General features: G+C 40.2%; 1 protein-coding gene across 1 annotated transcript in view; it reads left to right on the top strand.

Moving 5' to 3' along the window:
* The window catches only part of washc4 (WASH complex subunit 4), a 55,197-nt gene that overhangs the window by 22,861 nt on the left and 7,851 nt on the right, over nt 1–24,485 (top strand). The window contains exons 11-26 of the mRNA XM_061917803.1: nt 3,844–3,967; nt 4,056–4,183; nt 4,755–4,915; nt 4,987–5,113; nt 7,380–7,505; nt 7,588–7,695; nt 11,165–11,311; nt 11,779–11,858; nt 11,935–12,040; nt 18,148–18,264; nt 18,339–18,507; nt 18,584–18,738; nt 20,910–20,984; nt 21,054–21,158; nt 21,223–21,357; nt 21,431–21,539. Coding sequence (XP_061773787.1) covers nt 3,844–3,967; nt 4,056–4,183; nt 4,755–4,915; nt 4,987–5,113; nt 7,380–7,505; nt 7,588–7,695; nt 11,165–11,311; nt 11,779–11,858; nt 11,935–12,040; nt 18,148–18,264; nt 18,339–18,507; nt 18,584–18,738; nt 20,910–20,984; nt 21,054–21,158; nt 21,223–21,357; nt 21,431–21,539 — 1,972 coding nt within the window. The remainder of the gene's footprint in view (nt 1–3,843; nt 3,968–4,055; nt 4,184–4,754; nt 4,916–4,986; nt 5,114–7,379; nt 7,506–7,587; nt 7,696–11,164; nt 11,312–11,778; nt 11,859–11,934; nt 12,041–18,147; nt 18,265–18,338; nt 18,508–18,583; nt 18,739–20,909; nt 20,985–21,053; nt 21,159–21,222; nt 21,358–21,430; nt 21,540–24,485) is intronic.

Raw genomic sequence — 24,485 nt, 5'->3', positions numbered from 1 at the left:
GTCATAAACATTTAAACTGTCAGATGGGAAGTCAGTAAAAACTGAACCCTCCTTTTGTCCCCCAAACTGACCTGTTGATTCAAACGACCGTAAAGACCAGTTGCTACGTGACACTGTGTTCTGCGATAGTTTTTTCCATCTGTTTAAATATGTTTTCGTGAGGTACGGAAGTTGTTTCAGTGCGTACGAATGTGTGTGTGTGTGTGTGTGTGTGTGTGTGTGTGTGTGTGTGTGTGTGTGTGTGTGTGTGTGTGTGTGCGTGTGTGCGTGTGTGCGTGTGTGCGTGTGTGCGTGTGTGTGCGTGTGTGCGTGTGTGTGTGTGTGTGCGTGTGTGTGTGTGTGTATGTGTGTGTGTGTGTGCGTGTGTGCGTGTGTGCGTGTGTGCGTGTGTGTGTGTGTGTGCGTGTGTGTGTGTGTGTATGTGTGTGTGTGTGTGTGTGTGTGCGTGCGTGTGTGTGTGTGTGCGTGCGTGTCCTGTTGATTCAAACGGTCATAAACATTTAAACTGTCAGATGGGAAGTCAGTAAAAACTGAACCCTCCTTTTGTCCCCCAAACTGACCTGTTGATTCAAACGACCGTAAAGACCAGTTGCTACGTGACACTGTGTTCTGCGATAGTTTTTTCCATCTGTTTAAATATGTTTTCGTGAGGTACGGAAGTTGTTTCAGTGCGTACGAATGTGTGTGTGTGTGTGTGTGTGTGTGTGTGTGTGTGTGTGTGTGTGTGTGTGCGTGTGTGCGTGTGTGCGTGTGTGTGCGTGCGTGTGTGTGCGTGCGTGTGTGTGCGTGTGTGTGCGTGTGTGTGCGTGTCCACCAAAAACTTCCCAATCCACGATAGATAACGATGAAAATATCGAGAAAGGGCTTCCGTCTCTTCTTTCTTTTAGCTGAAATAAGCAGATATCACCCATTTCGTATCTGAATACAAATCCAAAAGATCCCTCCATCCCTAACCCTTCCAAATCCCATTTCTCACGCAAAGACTCGGTCGGCGGCATCTGAATACGATTTAGAAACACTCGACTTTTTTGCGGAGCGTCAATGTAAGTTTTATTATTTTTATAAATCGACACAGGCGTTTCACTAATCATGACCGAATCGAACAAAGTCTTTACGCTAACGTATAAAGCTCCAAATAATGACTAAGCCTTACACCGCCCTTTTGTACCCCTCCTCTACGTGTGTGTGTGTGTGTGTGTGTGTGTGTGTGTGTGTGTGTGTGTGTGTGTGTGTGTGTGTGTGTGTGTGTGTGTGTGTGTGTGTGTGTGTGTGTGTGTGTGTGTGTGTGTGTGTGTGTGTGTGTGTGTGTGTGTGTGTGTGAAGTGCGTGCGTGTCCACATCTCCACACATAACATTCCCAGCCATCAATACATCGAAATCTGGAAGTTGTTTCAAACGATCGTAAACATTTAAACTATCAAATATATGGTCACATGCTGCTCAGATGACATGGCTTTCTTAAAAAAACTGAACCCTCCTCTGTTCCCTGTCAGGTCTTAACTCCACCCTCTTCCTGGTTTAACCACTCCCACCGCAGGTCTTAACTCTGCCCTCTTTCTGTTTAAAACTCCACCCTCTTCCTGGTTTAACCACTCCCACCGCAGGTCTTAACTCCACCCTCTTCCGGGTAAGCCACACCCACTTGACCTTGACATTTGAACCTGACATTTGAACCTGACCTTTGACTTTGACCTTTAACCTTGACCCCTCATAAATCATTAACCTTTGAACTTGACCCCTCATAAATCATTGACCTTTGACCTTGAGGGTCATAAATCATTGTTTTATGGGGGGTCATAAATCACTTTTGACTAAAGGTAGGGACTTAACTTCTCTGTTGACAATGCTGTAGATACTTATTGAATGTATCTACAGCTACCACACATCAGTTGTCCATTGTTTTCTTTGGACTCATATTAAGCAAGCGAAAGCAGAAACATTTTGTAAATAAGCTAACAAAAACACACTTAGTAGCACTGAGCACAGTAGCTAAGGCCTGCAACACTGAGCTGATACACATTGAGCACCAGCGATCGATTAGCCTGCCCATAATGAATATGTTGCCGGGAACAAAATAGCTGCTTTGCAAGGCACACAGTGGGTGGATGAAACGTTCTTACTCTGAGACAAGAGTGGAACACCAAAGCATGTTTTTATTCGGTTTGTGGTTCGTAAATCAAAAAGTTCATACAATGAAGGGCTTGTAAATTGATGTTCCACCGTATTTTATGACTTTCACACTGTCAACATACATCCAGCAGGCAAAAATCCAACCAATAACCATTTCCTTAGAACTTCAAGCACATTCGGCACAATTCCGAAGCTCTCCGAATGTCCTTCAACTCGTTAGGAGGGGCCTGTTAGTGTAGATAAAATACACTAGCCAAAATATTGGGTGCACCTAGACACTAATCATAAACTTACTCATGGGGAAGCTGGAAACTATACCAGGATGAGAGGCCAAGTGCACAGTTGACGGATGTCTTTTAAATGCACACAAACATTGTCAAACAACTGATAGCATGTTTTTGGACTGGGGGCTAAACCTATGTTTCTTAATTTGTAGGCCGCAAAAAATGTGTTTCTCGGCAGGAACTCAGTTGTAACACATGTTTTCACTACTTGCGACTATCAAAAAAAAAAAAAAGATTAAGTCTGGAGCTACAGTTATGGAGAACTTTCTTAAGTGCAAAAATTATGACTGAAGTGCTAAAGCTCTATTGTCATTTGCACTTACATTTTATCAACAGTTTAGTTGAGAAACATTATTTTTTATTTGTTATCAATTTAGTTAGCATCTGTTCATTTTAGCACTCTGTATTTGTATTTAAATTATTTTTTTAACATAATACCTTCTTTTGAATAAGTACTTGTTATTCTAATCAACTTGACCAAAGCGGTACTTAGTTGGAATACACGTTTTTATTTCTTTCGACAGTAATGACTACCTTATATCAACAAAACAGAAGAAGTCTGGTGCTACAGTCATAGAGAACCTTCTGAATCGCAAAAAATATGACTAAAGTGTTAAAGCTGTATTTTCATTTGCACTTACATTTTATTAACAGTTAAGAAACATATTATTTTTTGTTATCGATTTAGGTATCTGTTTATTTTAGCAGTCTGTATTTGTATGTGAATGTATTTTTCATCAGAAATTTATGAGTCCCTTCTTTTGCACAAGTACTTATTTTTATAATCAAACTGACCAAAGCCTGAGGTTTGTTAAAGAAAAAATCCTTTGAACAATCAATCAATGTTTATTTATATAGCCCTAAATCACTAGTGTTTCAAAGGGCTGCACAAATCACAACACAAACCACCACGACATCCTCGGTAGAGCCCACATAAGGGCAAGGAAAACTCACCCCAGTGGGACGTCGGTGACAGTGACAATGATGACTATGAGAAACCTTGGAGAGAACCCCCCACCCCCGGGGACCGAAAGCACTGGCTGTTGAGCGGGTCTAACATGATACTGTGAAAGTTCAATCCATAGTGGATCCAGCACAACATTTTTCATTATCGTTTGAACTGAGGTTTTGAACTGAAAGTAGGTTGGATGTAATTTATTGAATAAGATTAAAATCAAGAGTAGGATTACTAATTAGGGACCAAATGTCCCTTTGAAACAGAAGACCCTATTGAATTTCTATCTTAATACTTGAGTGATGCTGTGACCACCCTGTTGTGGAAAAGTTGAACCCCGAGGTCAAAAAGGTTAAAATATCCCTTGGCTAAAACACAGGGAAGACACTTACTCAAACCCAAGACTTTGACTGAATGAGCACTATTGATACCTAAAAGCATATTCATCCTATGCTTTCTTCTAATATAAAACAGGCGTGTGTGGACCAAAGATTTGATGATGCTGGGCAAGGAGTAGCTGTTGCCAAAAACACCACCTTTGCTGAGGAGTTTGCTTTCAACATAAGAACCATATTCTCAAATGTGGAATCTAAGATTGGTCAGTTTCCTTTCCAAATATAGTTTGGTTTTAAATTGACTTAATGTTGCTTCAACTTCTGTTCAAATAATTTTGTTTTGGTTTACAGGCGAACCGTCAGAGATTGACCAGAGAGATAAATATTCTGCTGTTTGTGCTCTTTTTGTTCTTCACTTTCATATCTTTCGGAGTGTGGACAAAAAACTCTACAAAGCACTACTGGATGTCTGTAAAAAGGTATTCTTATGTGATTTTTATTTAACTAATTGTGTATCTTTTGAGTTGGGTTGTCAAAAATAAGTTAACTCTTGATTAATTACAAAAACATATCACATTAATCATATGCATACACAGATTAATCACACAGTTTATTTTGAACGCACTTGCTCCTTTACTTTAACTGTAAATGGTTACCTGAAAGGCGGAACGGGTGGGTATACAGTCAGTGATCAGATTAATCCATACCTCATGCAAAGACAAATGAGGAGCCTACAACTTGTTCTCCAAGGGAAATTTCACTTCAAAATAAACTTTAACTGGACTTAAGACAAAATTTTATCAAGTTTTTAGCAAATAAATGACATGCATTCAAGTAAAGCATTTAAAAAAAATTATCCTGTAAGACATTCTGAAAATAAAATTGCATTTGTCTCCAAACATTGGGGTCTTTTTTAAGGTAATTAAATCAATGCAAATGCGTAATAACCTGTGCTTAATCATGATTACATCAAAAGTACGATTAGATTGATTTAAAAATGAATAATTTCTTCACGTTCCAGATTGATTTAAAAATGAATAATTTCTTCAGGTTCCAGCCGTCACTCTGACTGCTAACATCATCTGGCTTCCTGACTCATTCCTGCTTGCTAAAGTTCCTGCTGCAGCCAAACTGATGGACAAGAAGAGCATTCTGGCCATCAGAGCACACCGAGACACGTTCCTGCAGCAGAGAGCTCAGACGCTCACAAAGTTAGTAATCTGTTATTTGAGTTTGGTGGGTTTTGTAGTATTTGAAAATGCAATTGTCTGGTTGTGTTTAGGGATGTTCAGTCATATTATGTGTTTGTAACATCATGGATGATGAAGATGGAGTCCATTTTGTGCAAGGAGAAAAAAAGTGACAAAATGGCTGAAGACCTCAACAGCAGATGTAATGTTTTTGTTCAGGTAGGTTTTGTTACTTTGTCGTCCTCCACAAACATCGAGCACAGTCAGAACATGATGTTTAGAACATTTAGCACATGCCCGTTATATCATGGTCAGTGTTGGGAAAAACGTTGCTGTATGACTGCTTTATTAACTTACTTTTACCGGCAACAAGTAATCTAATTAATTACTTTTAAGTTACGTTTGATATAAAGTGGTACACTACTGTTGATGTGGTAGTGAGTCAACAAGACAGTGTCAGAAATAAAGCAAGTTCGATGCAGGAAGTAACCAACACCACACTAAAATTAGCTTGATATTTAATAGGAAGAGGCAATAATCACACAGCAAACAACATGTAGGCTAAGTACGCACACAGCCATTCACACACACTGACTACTGCGAGGGAATAATGAACAACAAATCAATTATTCAAGTCATAAGCTTGCAATCCTTCAATATCCCGTTTATGGACAAAGAGACTACAGTCATTGAAGCACATTCAATATTTCCAAAGCACAATGATGTAAAGATAACAGTTGAAAGAAAAAAACTTTGAACCGATTTTTGCATATATTTAATTCTATGCTTTACTGAACCAACCCTAAAAAAGGACTCTTTGATATGGTGTAATGTTGTCAATGTACAACTTGTACTATTTGTAACTGTAGATTTACTAACACTTTGCAAACAATTATTGTCGCAACAGCCAGCAACAAAAGTGTCTACAAAATTCAGAACAAATGTCCAAATTGTGCCCTAAGGGTCAATATTTTGTGGCTTACATTATTTTCCAGCAGTGCCTTACTCTCTTAGTGTAGAGTTGAATTGAGCTTCACAGAATGCACAACTTTTGCATATGACACTGACACCTATGCACTCAGCATCTTTGATCAAACGTGTCGAGGCATGCTCTAAGTCAGTGGTTCTTAACCTGGGTTCGATCGAACCCTAGGGGTTCGGTGAGTCGGCCTCAGGGGTTCGACGGAGCCTCCGCCGCGGAGGTCAAGTCACACCCGACTCATCGTGTAAATAAAAATTTCTCCCTATGGGCTTTATGGACATGGCAACAGCAGAAGTCAGACTGATTTACATGTGTGTAAGTTGTTGTGAGTTCATGCAAAGTGTTGGTTTTGTTCTTTGAACAAGGTGATGAGGCACGGTTCATTTTGTGCACCAGAAAAAAATATATAAATGTCTTAAATTTGAAACAAAAAACATTTTATTTTTTACTAATGAAGGGTTCGGTGAATGTGCATATAAAACAAGCGGGGTTCTGTCAGGGTCAAATACCATGAGACATTATAAAGACACAAAAACAGAGAATTAGAAGACAAACCAGTGATTGCTTTTCTCGTACGAGGCGAAAAACTGGAGCCAGTTGTCAGTTACAGGCTCTCAATTTACTCTGAAACTTTCTCCAGCCTCCTCGCCTTTTTAATTAATTTAGGGAAGCCCTTTCAGTACAAACACGCACACACAGCTGCACTCAGAGAGGGGGATTTACGGCTGTGTGGGATACCTAACCTCTGTGCTGATAAGTAAACACAGGCAAATGCATAGCAATAAAAGGATTAGCAACTTCCTGCATTGCTCTGGCCCATCTGCAAATTCCTCCTTTAAGTGGGTAGGTCAACCTAAATTCAATCTAACACCAAGTTTCCTTTCTACTTGTCTACTCAATGCACAAAACAATCATATTTGAATAAAATGAGATAACTTATTTACAATTAATCCAACAAGTTCGGTATCTCCAACAAGGTTAAGAATCACGGCTCTAAGTGGAACATTTCCTGTTAAACAACCACATGATCTTGGCTATTGTGCTGCAACCTAGTTCAGCGTCTTGGCAATTGTCTTACAGCCTAGACCAGTGTTTAGCAACAATTCTTTTTTCCACATCCCCGTAGAGCTCTTTGTTATGTGGTGCCATGTTGAATTTTCAATGACCAGTATGGGAGAATGTGAGACTGGTAACACCAGACTTACCATTCAAACCTGAGACCTTGTAAAATGAACAAGTCACATGAAATCACAAAGGGAAAATGGCTAATTTGACTCAATTTGGACATTGTTGCCAGCCGTTTAGACATTAATGACTTTGTGTCAAATTATTTTAGGTTTAAACTTACTCCTTTGTAGTGTATCCAAGTGTCTTTTCTTCAAAGTTGTCTCAGGAAAAGTTATAATGAAATATTGACAGAAATGTGAGGGGTGTTCTCACTTTTTGTAAGGGACTGTAAATGAAAATCCTTCACTGATGGATTGTGTTTTCCTTCCCACAAAGGGTGTTCTGTATGCTTACAGCATAAGTACCATTATCAAGACCACCATGAACATGTACATGTCCATGCAGCGGCCCATGACCAAAACGTCTGTCAAAGCTCTGTGTCGACTGGTAGAGTTGTTAAAGGTATGTATACTTATTCACTCAATTTAGGGCTTTTGGAGTAAGCGAAATGTATGAATGACGCACCATGTGACTGTGCCCTCAGGCTGTGGAGCACACATTCCACAGACAGTCTATGGTCGTTGCAGATTCTGTGGCTCACATCACTCAGCAACTGCAGTCACAAGCCCTCAATGCCATCTGTAATGCGAAGGTAACGCACAAACTGTAAAACATTTTGGTTGAATTTGATGGCAGATTTGAATCATTTGACTTTATTATTTTTGTACTACAATGGTGGAGAATTACTCTGCATCTTAGTTGTGCCGTGGATCTATTGTTAAGGTCATATTATTACGGTCAAAAACAGTCTGTTTTGCTGCACCTCACACATCTCAAATGTTAAAATTCTTTATAATTACACAAAAGTGGACTTACTGTAATAGAAACATAAATGAAACACTCTACCCTTACATTGAAGTGACGATGCATATTAGAGATGCGCGGATAGGCAATTATATCATCCACAACCGCATCACCAAAGTCTTCTTCCACCCACCGTCCACCCGAACCAACATTTTATCAGAACCGCAACCACCCGCCCGTTGAAATACATCAGAGGTCGGCGACCTTTATCACTCAAAGAGCTATTTAAACCCGTTTCACAGAGTAAAGAAGACAATGGGAGCCGCTAACGTTCTCGCGAATATCCATTGGTGTTCATCCCGATGATAAGAATAAGGGCGTGTTGTGAAGCCATTGCCTTTGACCCCTTCAACAACATGTACAAACCGATTGTTAGTCCAGCAACATGTATGTAGCTTCCACAATCACACGTACAAGATTGAAAGGCATACTGGGTGATACAGAGTACACTGATGGTTGTGAAATAAACAATTTTAACATTGTTACTAATATGCGCCACGCTGTGAAGCCACACCAAACAATAATGACAAACACATTTCGGGAGAACATCCTCACAGTAACACAACATAAACGCAACACAACAAATAACCAGAATCCAGGAGTGTCATGGATGCAAAGGATTTTGGATATTTGTTGTGTTGCGTTTATGTTGTCTTATTGTGAGGATGTTCTCCCAAAATGTGTTTGTCATTCTTGTTTAGTGTGGCTTCACAGCGTGGTGCATATTACTAAGAGTGTTAAAATTGTTTATATCACAACCATTAGTGTACTCTATGTCACCCAGTATGCCTTGCAGTCGTGTGCGTGTGTCTGCGGAAGCCACACACATGTTGCTGGACTGACAAGCAGATCGTACATGTTGTAGAAGGCGACAAAGCCAATGGCTTCACAGCACGCCCTAATACTTATTAACTGGGTGACTGCCGGCAGTCATTCTAGAAAATATTTGCGTCTCCTATTGTCTTCTTCGCTTTATGACACGGGTCCAAAATGGCTCTTTGAATGGTAAAGGGTACCGATCCCTGAACTATGTATATCAAATATTTCCGAATGGTTCAACCGCCACCCGCCCGAATCTAATTAAAATCTATTTTTTCGTCATGTCACCCGCCCGACCCGCGTTTTATCCGCAAACCTCACATCTCTAATGCATATGGTGACAACTGGACAAAATAATGTTAACATCCATGAAGTCAATCTTCTCTTAAGAGCCCATGATGAGTCTAATGCTTTTCTCGGAAGGGGTGTTGCCAAAAAATGTTGTCTTAAACATTTAAATGATTTGAGTAGCATGTTTCTCGGGGGTGTCCGGATCCGATATTAAAATCTGATATCCGCAAAATTATATAGCAGATTATTTTGGCTTGCTAGTACTCCAACCGACACAAGCAGTACTGCAGTACAATTTCTTGTACTTTGCTTAACATGCAGTAACCGCTAAATGTCTTCCAGTAAGCACACACATTTGGTATTTTCAAGTCATTTATAGAAGCTAAACATGCTAGGAGTTAGCAGCTGCTGTATACAAAAGCAAATCACACAATAGTACACAAGCGAGATGTACTTAAGTGTCCTTAATCGAACAATATTTAAATACGAAACACAACAGCTGTCTGTATAAACAAGTATTAACAATTATAGTAGCATATTACTTACACATACAAAGCCTCAAAGGCAGAAGCGTTTTAGAAAGTATCCAGTAACAAAAGTCTTCGCATCATTAAACTTACTGAGTCATGAGCTTGAATAATTATTGTGGCTTTAGGGCAGGGGTGCTACACTTTTTCTGCAGGCGAGCTACTTTTCAATTGACCAACTCGAGGGGATCTACCATTTATATTTATTTATTTATGAAAGAGACATTTTTGTAAACAAGTTAAATGTGTTTAATGATAATACAAGCATGTGTAACACATATAGATGTCTTTCTTTCATGAAGACCAGAATATAAGTTGGTGTGTTACCTGATTCTGATGACTTTGCATTGATTGGAATCAGACAGTAGTGATGATAATGTACACATTTTCAAATGGAGGAGAAAAAAAGTTGTCCTTTCTGTACAATACCACATGAAAGTGGTTGGTTTTTGGCATCTAATTCATCCAGCTTCCATACACTTTACAAGAAAACCATTGGCAGCAAATTCCGTAGCTTGCTTGATTGACATTCACGGCACCCGAGGGTCTTGTGAGATGACGCTGGCTGCTGCCAGTTCATTATTATGAAAAAATGACAGAGAGGAAGGCGAGAAACACTTTTTATTTCAACAGACTTTCGCGCCGTCCCTTCCGTCAAAACTCTAAAGGCCGAATGCACATTTCCTATCTTCACAATAAAAGCCCTGCTTCATGCTGCCTGCCCTAACAAAATAAGAGTCTCGGAAAGCTGGCGTGCACATGTGATGTGCACGCCAGCTTTCTGAGGGATCGCTTGTGCACGCCAGTTTTCCGAGACTCTGTGTTTAGTTAGCGCAGGCAGCATGAAGCAGGGCTTTTATTGTGAAGACAGGAAATGTGCAGTCGGCCTTTAGAGTTTTGACGGAAGGTACGGCGCGAGAGTCTGTTGAAATAAAAAGTGTTTCTCGCCTTCCTCTCGGTCATATTTTCATAATAATGATCTTGCAGCAGCCAGCGTCATCTCACAAGACCCTCCGGTACCGTGAATGTCATTTAAGTGACGTCTTGGTGAAGATTGATGATCACTCATTTTTAGGTCTATTTTTTTTAAAAGCCTGGCTCGAGATCGACTGACACACCCCCCGCGGTCGATTGGTAGCTCGCGATCGACGTAATGGGCACCCCTGCTTTAGGGGTTTTATAAAAAAACAAAACTACCAGCCTGAAGACAGCATAAGTCCATTCTCGATGGTTAATAATAAATAAGTTGTGTTTTTCATATCTACCATGGTTCTCTGTATGTTTACACTTGATCAAGCAAATTCTGACACTACACACTAATAAAAAAAGTATGGTTAGTACTGAAAATCGTATTGAATGAATATCTGTATAGGCCAATTCTTAAGGCTCCAGTATCGATATTAGAAGGGGAAAAATTGTATTGGAACACTCCATTGTTTTTCATCAATATGTTAGTCGCATTTTAAGCTGTTCCTCTGGGGACATATGACTTTAGTTGTACTGTATTTCGCTTCTGCCATGTGCATGATCATATTTTTCAAGCATAACTACACATAATCCTAATTTTGTTTCTATTTTCTTTTGCCTTACTCTTCCCTGTTCCGGTGTGTTTTACCACAGAAAAGAGTAATATCTGACAAGAAGTACAGTGAGCAGCGTCTGGATGTGCTCTCCTCCTTGGTGCTGGCTGAAAATGTCCTCAGTGGACCCAGCACGAAGGACCGACGCCATGTTGTCTCTTTGGCTCTCTGTGTTGGAACTCAGCTGGTAAGTGCTGCTGTGATCACCTCCTTTTTTCTTTTTTTAATTAAATAAGATGGAAAAACTGGGAAATGACCAATTATCCAGCCTTGCAAAAACATGGAACATAAGAAAAAATGTCAAATGTCCTGGAAACATTTAAGTTATCCATGAAAAAAATGTATCATCCTCCTGCCTTGTGAGTGAATGCAAACGGGTTGATAGATCCTGTACAGTACTTTGTCCGTAGCCTTCTGAGCAAAAAAAAAAAAAAAAAACCCACAATGACTTCTGTCACAATTTCATAATCTAAATGTGGCGAAAGGGAGTTTCTCCTTCGAAGCTAACTTTACTGTTTTTTGTTGGGTTTATGAAGGTTATTCAGAAAACATGAACAGTATAAAACCCAAAATCAGATTAAAACCAGAACAATGTGGCTTATATAAAAATGTGATATAAGTAGAAACATTTTTTTCCCTAATACGCACCTCTAGAAAACGTTCAAAGATGATGAGTTACTTCCACTGCAGCTTGTTTTGAAGAAGCTGGACCTGATAAGTGAACTAAGTGAGAGGTGAGGACATTTTGTTAGTGCTGAAATATTTTGGTTTCTCAGACATACTTCCTTATTGTTTTCCTTTGCTTCTCAGGGTCAAGCTTCAGTGCGACTGCAGCTTCCTTTATTGGCACCGAGCAGTGTTTCCTATCTACTTAGATGATGTTTATGAAAATGCAGTGGATGCAGCACGGATACACGTAAGAACCATGGTTTCTTTGTACATGTCACTTTCCTCATACAGTTCTGAATGTTCTAATCTTTTCAAAAATAACTCCTGTAATTAATCACAAAAAATATTGTATTAATCATGTACAGTAAGTATTCACACCGCTTCACTTTTTCCACAGAATCTCTCCGCCTTATTCCATAATGGAAAAAGTGTCATTGCTCAAAACATAATATTGAATTAAAATCAATGTTATTATGAATTATTGACCTATCAAAGTTTTCGATTACTTCACATCAAAAATATTTTTTGTTGAAGATTTAGCAAATGTGTTAATAAATCAAAAAATGTATATTTTGTTTTTTTTCTTACTGTACCAAAAATGAACTGAACCGAGGTATGTACCAAACCGAAATTTTTGTGTACCGTTACACCCCTAATATATATATATATATATATATATATATATATATATATACACACACAAATACATACATATATGTATAAAAATATATATATATATATATATATAGATGTGTGTGTGTGTATATATACACACACATACACACAATCATATATGTATAGAAATTATATATATATATATATAAATATATATATATATGTGTGTGTGTGTATATATATATACATATATACACACACACATACATGTATAGAATATATATATATATATATATATATATATATACACACACACACACACACACACCGGTATATGTATATATGTGTGTATATATGTATAATTCACTAATTGACTGAAAGAGCGTGCACTTGCCGCGCACTCGCCTGACACTGCGGAAAGAGCGCATGTTTTATTCTGTGGCTTTTAACACTGAGTTATATACATCTCATGCTTGCTATGCTTTTAGTTTTAATAAATTAGCAAAATTAATATATATATATATATATATATATATGTGTCTATATGTATATAATATATACATATACGTAGATATATATACGTGTATATATACATATATGTGTATGTATATATATAATATATACATATACGTAGATATATATACGTATTTATATATATATATATATACATATTTATATATATATATATATTTATATTTATATGTATATATATTTACGTATATGTGTATATATGTATGTGTTTTTTTTTTTATCAATTACAAATATCAAGCAGGTAAAATGTGCCAAACATGGATAAGTGTGGAGAGAGTGTTTTGCATTTTTCCCATTGTCCCTTGTATTGGATTTTAATGGGTGTAATTATTTTATTTTTTATATTGATTGAATGTTTTTTTAATAATATCCACAAAGTTCAATGAGCATGTTGTGTTATAGGTATTAAACCACTGGCATATTTGTATATGATATCAATACGCCTGGCTTCACGGTGGCAGAAGGGTTAGTGCTGCAGTCCTGGGTTCAAATCCAGGCTCGGGATCTTTCTGTGTGGAGTTTGCATGTTCTCCCCGTGAATGCGTGGGTTCCCTCCGGGTACTCCGGCTTCCTCCCACTTCCAAAGACATGCACCTGGGGATAGGTTGATTGGCAACACTAAATTGGCTCTAGTGTGTGAATGTGAGTGTGAATGTTGTCTGTCTATCTGTGTTGGCCCTGCGATGAGGTGGCGACTTGTCCAGGGTGTACCCCGCCTTCCGCCCGATTGTAGCTGAGAGAGGCGCCAGCGACCCCAAAAGGGAATAAGCGGTAGAAAATGGATGGATGGATGGATCAATACGCCTGTTATGTGACTATCAAAAAACAATTAGTCACAGAGAGTGGAAAGCAGGGCTCTGTCTGACACGCTAGGTCCAAGGATGCAACATGGAGTAATTATTGCTGTTTTGAGGGTGATTCATTGTCCCTTTGAGTAAAAATACAATACATTACATTCAGATGGTTGTGGTTCCTTTGCAGTCCATTTGTAGTCCTTTTGCGCTCCTTTTGCTGTTCCTTTTGCGATCCTTTTGCGCTCCTTTTGCTGTTCCTTTTGCGATCCTTTTGTTGTCAACAGAAGTAACGGCACCTAGGATCACACTCTCTCCAAACAAGCCAAACAATTCCCCCAGACAAGTGCAGGTGATATTTATTCAGTAATCATTCAGCCCCACAAACACGCCTCCCACACACACACACATACTCCGCCCACACACATGTAGCCACACCCACTATCCCAGGTGACAAGTGAAAGACAAATCCCAGCCTCTACAACAGGGGTCACCAACGCGGTGCTCGCGGGCACCAGGTTGTCCGTAAGGACCAGATGAGTAGCCCGCTGGCCTGTTCTAAAAATAGCTCAAATAGCAGCACTTACCAGTGAGCTGCCTCTATTTGAAAAAAACAATTATTTACTAGCAAGCTGGTCTTGCTCTGCTCGACATTTTTGATTCTAAGAGACAAAATTCAAATAGAATTTGAAAATCCAAGAAAATATTTTAAAGACTTGGTCTTCACTTGTTTAAATAAATTCATTATTTTTTTTACTTTGCTTCTTATAACTTTCAGAAAGACCATTTGAGAGAAAAAATACAACCTTAAAAATGATTTTAGGATTTTTAAACACGTATACCTTTTTACCTTGTAAATTCCTTCCTCTTCTTTTCTGACAATTTAAAGCAATGTTCAAGTAAATTTTTTTTTATTGTAAAGAGTAATAAATACATTTTAATTAAATTTTTCATTTTAGGTTCTGTTTTTTTCAACAAAGAATATTCCTTCAAACTTATTATGATTAAAATTCAAAAAAATTATTCTGGCAAAATCTAGAAAATCTGTAGAATCAAATTTAAATCTTATTCCAAAGTCTTTTGAATTTCTTTTAACATTTTTGTTCTGGAAAATCTAGAAGAAATAATGATTTGTCTTTGTTAGAAATATAGCTTGGTCCAATTTGTTATATATTCTAACAAAGTGCAGATTGGATTTTAACTTATTTAAAACATGTCATCAAAATTCTAAAATTAATCTTAATCAGGAAAAATTACTAATGATGTTCCATAAATTATTTTTTCATTTTCTGACATCTTATTTAAGTGTGTATCAAACTGGTAGGCCTTAAACTGGTAGCCCTTCGCATTAATCAGTACCCAAGAAGTAGCTCTTGGTTTCAAAAAGGTTGGTGACCCCTGCTCTACAACGCCGCTCCGACCATATTGCTATTTGAACTCGTTTTGTCTTGTGGGCTGAATTGAAGACGTTTTCCTGGGGCCAAATTGAAAACGCTGGCGGGCCTCATTTGGCTCGCGGGCTGTAATTTTGACGCCCTTGCTGTACAATTTTAAGGACATAAGTGAATTTATTCCATTTTGGAATAAGGCCTTCAAATAATAAAATGTGGAAAAAGTTAAGTGCTGTGAATATTTTCCAGATGCACTTCATACACGCAGATAAATAACACAATTTATTTTGACCGCACATTCTCCTTTACCTTAATCGTGGATTGTTATACGGTCAGTGATCAGGTAAATGCATCTGTCAGTGCAAAGATGAGTGAAGAGACTCCAACTGTTGTGCTTGTTGGCAAATTTATCTTTAATATGCACACTGGCTGGACTTTAGATAAAACAGTTAACAGGTTTTGAGCAGATAAAAATAGTGCATTCAAGTAAAGTACTTTAAGAATGTTCCTGTATGACTTTCTGACAATAAATCTCCATTTATTTAAAAATATTGGGCTATGTTTTTATTTTTATTTATGCAAGCGTATAATAAGTTGTGTTTAATCCCGATTCAAAAGTGCGAGGGGGGTGTCACTTGATCACAGATTTTGCAGCCCATCCATCCATCTTCTTCCTCTTATCCGAAGTCGGGTCGCGGGGGCAACAGCCTAAGCAGGGAAACCCAGACTTCCCCTCTCTCCACCCACTTCGTGTAGCTCTTCCCGGGAGATCCCGAGGCGTTCCCAAGCCAGCCCGGAGACATCTTCCCAACATGTCCTGGGACTTCCCCAGGGCTTTTTACCGGTTGGGCGTGCCCTAAACACCTCCCTGGGGAGGCGTTCGGGTGGCATCCTGACCAGTTGCCCGATCCACCTTATCTGGCTCCTCTCGATGTGGAGGAGCAGCGGCTTTACTTTGAGTTCCTCCCGGATGGCAGAGCTTCTCACCCTATCTCTAAGGGAGAGCCCCGCCACACGGCGGAGGAAACTCATTTTGGCCGCTTGTACCCGAGATTTTATCCTTTCGGTCATGACCCATCTGCTTTGAGTGTCGCAGGATATCCAGACATTCTTGCCATCTCTGTCGTAACATCGCCGGTAAAAACCAAATGAGGGACTTTCGCATCTCTTGACACAAGTGCAACTTGAATCCGTCGATTGGTATGTGTTTGTTTGGCATTAAATGTGGATGGAGGGAAAGCCTGGATGCAAATATAGCTACAAATGAGGCATAACGATGCAATATGTATATTGTATACAGCTAGCCTAAATAGTATGTTAGCATCGATTAGCATGCCGTGCTAATCGATTCACATTCTACGTAAATCAAATTGAATCCGTCCCTGATCGTGTTGTTACACCCTCCGACGAGGCATGATGTCTCCAAGGTACCGGAAAACAGTCGAAAAAACGGAAAATAACAGAGCTGATTTGACTTGCTGCGTGTAATGTGGTGGAGAAAATGGCGCTGACTACCTAGGTGACGTCACGTTCTGACGTCAACGCTCCGAGAGCGATAAATAGAAAGGTGTTTAATTCGCCAAAATTCACCCATTTGGAGTTCGGAAATCGGTTAAAAAAATATATGGTCTTTTTTCTGCAACATCAAGGTATATATTGACGCTTACATAGATCTGGTGATAATGTTCCCCTTTAAGACAATTTTTTTGTTTATCATATTGTTTTTTTTATATTATTGAACTATTTGAATTAACATTCTGTTCCACTTGCATGCTACAATATTTCTTTAAAAAGACATTTTGAACATAATTTGTTTGTTTATTTTAATTCATTTGAATGCACTGTTTAAAGCACCGGCACAGTTTTAAAGCAAGGGTGTCAAAGTCTGGCCCGCGGGAATGAATTATCTCATTTATTATTAATGGCCACAGGGATTATATTTGATCAGAATTACAACCGGCCCGCAGGCCGCAGCCGCCTGCTGCTGTTTTGCACCAATACTCCATCAGTGTTCGCTTTCAAAATGGGGTCCCTGGGACCCCATCAAGTCATAAAAACGGGGTCCCACAGTAAATTTTTGGGGTGTCACTTTTTTGTAACTGTATTGAAAACAAATGATAAATGTATGCATCATCCTGTTATATCTCACATTCTATATTGTGTTTTGGAAAAAAGGTTGTCATAAACGATACCCAGTTCATTAAAAAAAATAATACAAAAGAAAACACATTTTATGCATACGTAAATTCATTCAGTTAGAAACATTCATTCACTTTCTTCTTTCCTTCAAAGATCTAAACTTTACCGATGCCAGTATATTTTTATTGCAATATTTTCAGAATGTGTTTGTTCTATTTTTGGCCAAAGTAAGACAAAGAAAACAATTTGAAGTTGTCTTTATTTTTTTGTTTTATTCCATCCATCCATCCATCATCTTCCGCTTATCCGAGGTCGGGTCGCGGGGGCAACAGCCTAAGCAGGGAAACCCAGACTTCCCTCTCCCCAGCCACTTCGTCCAGCTCTTCCCGGGGGATCCCGAGGCGTTCCCAGGCCAGCCGGGAGACATAGTCTTCCCAACGTGTCCTGGGTCTTCCCCGTGGCCTCCTACCAGTTGGACGTGCCCTAAACACCTCCCTAGGGAGGCGTTCGGGTGGCATCCTGACCAGATGCCCGATCCACCTCATCTGGCTCCTCTCCATGTGAAGGAGCAGCGGCTTTACTTTGAGTTCCTCCCGGATGGCAGAGCTTCTCACCCTATCTCTAAGGGAGAGCCCCGCCACCCGGCGGGGGAAACTCATTTTGGCCGCTTGTACCCGTGATCTTATCCTTTCGGTCATGACCCAAAGCTCATGACCATAGGTGAGGATGGGAACGTAGATCGACCGGTAAAATGAGAGCTTTGCCTTCCGGCTCAGCTCCTTCTTCGCCACGATTTTGCAGCCTCTCTTTTAAATGTATTTTAATTGGGTTTTCCTCTCCCGCTGTGCTATGCTGTCATGGATGCTGCTCGTGATTGGCCAATACAGTACATGTTTAGCGCCCTGAGGGACTGTGTGCCCTCCATGCTGCAAACCAAACACATGGAGTCCTGCGACCAGCTGCTGGAGAGCTACGACAAGGAGATCATGGATGTTTTCAATGAGGTAAGTCGAGGCGGACTGCTGTGAGTTAAGTGTTGTCATGTCCTTTAACTTATTCGGTTTGTGTTGAATGAAAGCACCTACTGGACAAACTGTGTAAGGAGATCGAGAAAGACTTGCGTCTCTCCGTTCACACACACCTGAAGCTGGACGACAGGAACCCTTTTAAAGTCGGCATGAAGGACTTGGCCCACTTCTTCTCCCTCAAACCTATCAGATTCTTCAACCGCTTTATTCATATCAAAGGTGCTCAGAAATATTATTTTAAATGTTGAAAGATGCCAAATGGAATTTCTTTTCAAATGTTCGTATGTCTCTGCAGCCTACGTGACTCACTACCTGGATAAAACATTCTACAACCTAACCACTGTGGCTCTTCATGACTGGGCCACTTACAGTGAGATGAGAAACCTCGCAACACAGCGTTACGGGCTGATAATGACCGAAGCGCACTTGCCAAGCCAGACTCTTGAGCAGGTCTGTGGGTTTGCACAATCTATTTCGCAGCATTTTCTGTTTGATAATGGAGCAAAAAAAACATCCCTATTTGTCAACAGATGAAAAAAGAAATTGTGGTTTAAAAAAAACCCTGTGTTTTCCATACATAATCAATTTATGGTATGCTGTCATAAAACAATTAAGACTGCCACAAATAGTTTTCGGGGCTACCTGTTGGCCCACACTATAATGCACCTCCTGTGCGGGAAAATAAGATGAAGCAGGACAGACTATTCAAACACTTCTGGACACTGTTTTTCAAAAAAGAAACTTGTGACAAATCTAGTGGAGACTGTTGCAGACTCTAGAACAGTGGTTCTTAACCTTGTTGGAAGTACCGAACCCCACCGGTCTTGTATGTGCATTCATCAATCAATCAATCAATCAATCAATCAATTAATGTTTATTTATATAGCCCTAAATCACAAATGTCTCAAAGGACTGTACAAATCATTACGACTACGACATCCTCGGAAGAACCCACATAAGGGCAAGGAAAACTCACACCCAGTGGGCAGGGAGAATTCACACCCAGTGGGACGCCAGTGACAATGCTGACTATGAGAAACCTTGGAGAAGACCTCAAATGTGGGCAAACCCCCCCCCCCTCTAGGGGACCAAAAGCAATGGATGTCTAGCGGGTCTAACATGATACTGTGAAAGTTCAATCCATAGTGGCTCCAACACAGCCGCGAGAGTTCAGTTCAAAGCGGATCCAAGACAACAGCGAGAGTCCCGTCCACAGGAAACCATCCCAAGCGGAGGCGGATCAGCAGCGTAGAGATGTCCCCAACCGATATACAGGCGAGCGGTCCATCCTGGGTCCCGACGAGCGGTCCATCCTGGGTCTCGACTCTGGACAGCCAGTACTTCATCCATGGTCATCGGACCGGACCCCCTCCACAAGGGAGGGGGGGACAGAGGAGAAAAAGAAAAATATATGCATTTTTTTTTTTTTCAAATTCAAGACAAAGTGCATGAACTCACAACTAATTACACACCTGCCAATCAGATGGAACATTAGAGGGAGCATTGTTTGGGTGTAGCCATAATACGCCGATAGGAAGAAGTTTTTATTTACACGATGAGTCGGATGTGCCTTGACTTCCACGGCGGAGGCTCCACCAAACCCGAGGCCGACTCACCGAACCCCTAGGGTTCGATCGAACCCAGTTTAAGAACCACTGCTCTAGAATAAAAGCATGTATTGCTCTTCTCAATAAGCACCAAGTGCTGCTGTGCCTCCACCCTTCTTCCAATTTTTTTTTCCTTTATATTTTTGTCTCACTTTTCACAAATTCATCATTCCCTATAAGTCAAAGACCTGTTTCTCATTAAGAAGAGGGATGCATAGTTTTGTGTTAACATCTCCAAAAGTGTCCAATACATCTAGAAATAGTATTTGTCGCTTGTCCCTTTTTTGATTAATACAATCTAAATGTGTATGAATACTCGCTAAATATAGCAATAAAGACTATGATTAACGTGGACCCCGACTTAAACAAGTTGAAAAACTTATTCGGGTGTTACCATTTAGTGGTCAATTGTACGGAATATGTACTGAACTGTGCAATTTACTTATAAAAGTTTCAATAAATCAATCAATCAAAACTCTTAAGTTGGCAACCAGCCATCCTGCTAAGTTTTCTTGACTTGACCTGATCACTGACCCGTGCTGCCGCCTTTCATCCATCCACAGGTCCACTCAAAATAAATTGCATGATTAATCTGCATGCATACATGATTAATACAATATTTTTGGGGATTAATCCCACAAGTTAAATTATTATTTTTCACGGCCCTAATGAAAAACAACTATTTATTGCAATGAAATAATTTTTTCATAGAGACTTTTAGTCAGAATTCAATACACAGTTTTATATAGAAGACCCCGTTTGTGTATGAGCTGTGTTCCAGAAGCAGAATTACGAGGCCATCTACTGTACACAGTTGTAACGACAAGCTGCATTCCCAGACAATCCCAATGTTTTAAAGAGCAAAGGCGTGACAAGTAGCCGGATATAATTTAGGCTGTCTGTATGTTTTCGAAATGGGTTGTCTTGAGTAAATAAATCCATAGGAAAATGTTTAATTTCTGAGGGAAATAGACGCTCACCTGATGTACTATTCTACTGATGCATTTTCAACAGGGTTTGGATGTGTTGGAGATCATGAGGAACATCCATGTCTTTGTCTCACGCTACCTCTACAACCTCAACAACCAGGTTCGACCTGTATTCTCCATATTTATCTTCATAGCAGCACTAATTTTAATACCGATGGTTCTCCAACAGATCTTCATAGAGAAAGCAAGTAACAACAAGCACTTGAACACCATCAACATCCGACACATTGCCAACTCCATCCGCACCCACGGCACAGGCATCATGAACACCACAGTGAGTGCACGTACAGGGATTTTTATTCAAGTTCGTCTTCACCTGAAGGATTTGTCTCATTCAGGTGAACTTCACCTACCAGTTCCTGCGGAAGAAGTTTTACATCTTCAGTCAGTTTATGTACGACGAGCACATTAAATCCAGACTCATCAAAGACATTCGCTTCTTCCGAGAAACAAAAGACCAGTCCGACCAAAAGGTGGCACGCCAATAAAAGAAAGGAATGGAAGTATTTTTTTATTACATCAACTAAGTTCATGCTCTTGTTGTAGTATCCGTTTGAGCGCGCTGAGAAGTTTAATCGAGGCATCAGGAAGCTGGGCATCACTCCTGATGGACAGAGTTATCTGGACCAGTTCAGACAGCTCATCAGTCAGATTGGTGAGATGCATACACATGTCACACTCTTAATTATTTCAATAACACTTGAAGAGTAACTGCATTCTAACTCATACACAAAGGCAAATGAAAGTCAGCTAACAATGGAGCCTATTAGAGTCACTCTCTTCCGCCTATACAGCGTTCTTAAAGGCCTACTGAAATGAGATTTTCTTATTTCAACGGGGATAGCAGGTCCATTCTATGTGTCATACTTACAATGGATGTCCGCTAACTTTTTGCAACTCAACGCCAAAAAAACGGAAATGCTGATTATCGGTCCTGCTAGACACCGACCTTTATTTAATAATACAACTTTAACATTTGACAACCAAACAATTAAACAAGGCAACTCGGTAAAGAATCTGGGTATTATCTTCGACCCAACTCTCTCCTTTGAGTCACACATTAAAAGCGTTACTAAAACGGCCTTCTTTCATCTCCGTAATATCGCTAAAATTCGCTCCATTTTGTCCACTAAAGACGCTGAGATCATTATCCATGCGTTTATTACGTCTCGCCTCGATTACTGTAACGTATTATTTTCGGGTCTCCCCATGTCTAGCATTAAAAGATTACAGTTGGTACAAAATGCGGCTGCTAGACTTTTGACAAGAACAAGAAAGTTTGATCACATTACGCCTGTACTGGCTCACCTGCACTGGCTTCCTGTGCACTTAAGATGTGACTTTAAGGTTTTACTACTTACGTATAAAATACTACACGGCCTAGCTCCATCCTATCTTGCCGATTGTATTGTACCATATGTCCCGGCAAGAAATCTGTGTTCAAAGGACTCCAGCTTATTAGGGATTCCTAAAGCCCAAAAAAAGTCTGCGGGCTATAGAGCGTTTTTATTTCGGGCTCCAGCACTCTGGAATGCCCTCCCGGTAACAGTTTGAGATGCTACCTCAGTACAAGCATTGAAGTCTCACCTTAAAACTCATTTGTATACTCTAGCCTTTAAATAGACCTCCTTTTTAGACCAGTTGATCTGCCGCTTCTTTTCTTTTTCTCCTCTGTCCCCCCTTCCTTTGCGGAGGGGGTCCGGTCCGATGGCCATGGATGAAGTACTGGCTGTCCAGAGTCGGGACCCAGGATGGACCGCTCGCCTGTGTATCGGTTGGGGACATCTCTACGCTGCTGAGCCGACTCCGCTTGGGATGGTTTCTTGTGGACGGGACTCTTGCTGCTGTCTTGGATCCCCTTTGAAGTGTGTTTGATCCACCATGGATTGAACTTTCATAGTATCATGTTAGACCCGCTCGACATCCATTGCTTTCGGTCCCCTAGGGAGGGGGGGTTGCCCACATTAGTGGTCCTCTCCAAGGTTTCTCATAGTCATCATTGTCACCGACGTCCCACTGGGTGTGAGTTTTCCTTGCCCTTATGTGGGTTCTTCCGAGGATGTCGTAGTCGTAGTGGTTTGTGCAGTCCTTTGAGACATTTGTGATTTAGGGCTATATAACTAAACATTCATTGATTGATTGATACTTGATAATTTCGCAATATTGCAATATTTTTGCTGAAAAGATTTAGTAGAGAACATTGACGATAAAGTTTGCAACTTTTGGTCGCTAATAAAAAAGCCTTGCCTGTACCGGAAGTAGCAGACGATGTGCGCGTGACGTCACGGGTTGTAGGGCTCCTAACATCCTCACATTGTTTACAATCATAGCCACCAGCAGTGAGAGCGATTTGGACCGAGAAAGCGACAATTTCCCGATTAATTTGAGCGAGGATGAAAGATTTGTGGATGAGGATAGTGAGAATGAAGGAAAAAAAAAAAGGCGAGGGCAGTGGGAGCGATTCAGATGTTATTAGACACATTTACTAGGATAATTCTGGAAAATCCCTTTTCGCTTTTTGTGTTAATAGTGTTTTAGTGAGATTATATGGTACCTGAAAGTCGGAGGGGTGTGGTCACGGATGTGGTGACCGCCAGTATCTCTGGTGGGAGGAGGGGAGAGAGTCCGCAGCTGCAGGAGGAGGCAAGCTCCGCTCATGTCTACTGTAAGAGCTGACTTATTAGCAATATTTTCTCACCGAAACCTGCCGGTTGACATGTGGTCGGGAACCATGTCCGCTTAACCGCTCTGTTCCATAGTAAAGCTTCATCTTCGGGAATGTAAAAAAGGAAACACCGGCTGCGTTTGTGTTGCTAAAGGCAGCTGCAATCCACCGCTTCCCACCAACAGCATTGTTCTTTGTAGTCTCCATTATTAATTGAACAAATTGCAAAAGATTCAGCAACACAGATGTCCAGAATACTGTGTAATTTTGCGATGAAAAGAGATCGGTATTTATTTTGGTTACGTGATATAAAACATGTTATGTTCCATAATCTATTGTCAAAGTATCTGATGGGGATTGGAGGCCAAAACATTTTGCTTGGGGCGTTCCTTTTGGAAAACCTTTGAAAATGTTCCAGCATGACATTCTGACATTAAAATCGCATTTGTGTTCAATTTTGGTGTATTTCTAAAGTTTATTTAAATTATGCACAAAGTTTGTTTACCTTGATTAATCAAAATTCAAAGTGGGTTTATTCCATCCATCCATTTTCTACCGCTTATTCCCTTTTGGGGTCGCGGGGGGCGCTGGCGCCTATCTCAGCTACAATCAGGCGGAAGGTGGGGCACACCCTGGACAAGTCGCCACCTCATCACAGGGCCAACACAGATAGACAGACAACATTCATTCCGATTAAAAAAAATCATTTGACACTACTGATGATAATGTGCATACATGTTAATGTGGCCAATTGTTGCTCGGCAAAATACATGCGGTGCCCCATAAAAGTAAATGATAAATGGGTTGTACTTGTATAGCGCTTTTCTACCTTCAAGGTACTCAAAGCGCTTTGACACTACTTCCACATTTACCCATTCACACACACATTCACACACTGATGGAGGGAGCTGCCATGCAAGGCGCCAACTAGCACCC

Source organism: Nerophis ophidion, linkage group LG12 (genome assembly GCF_033978795.1).
Source record: "Nerophis ophidion isolate RoL-2023_Sa linkage group LG12, RoL_Noph_v1.0, whole genome shotgun sequence".
Lineage (NCBI taxonomy): Eukaryota > Metazoa > Chordata > Actinopteri > Syngnathiformes > Syngnathidae > Nerophis > Nerophis ophidion.
This window is presented reverse-complemented; position numbering and strand designations above follow the sequence as displayed.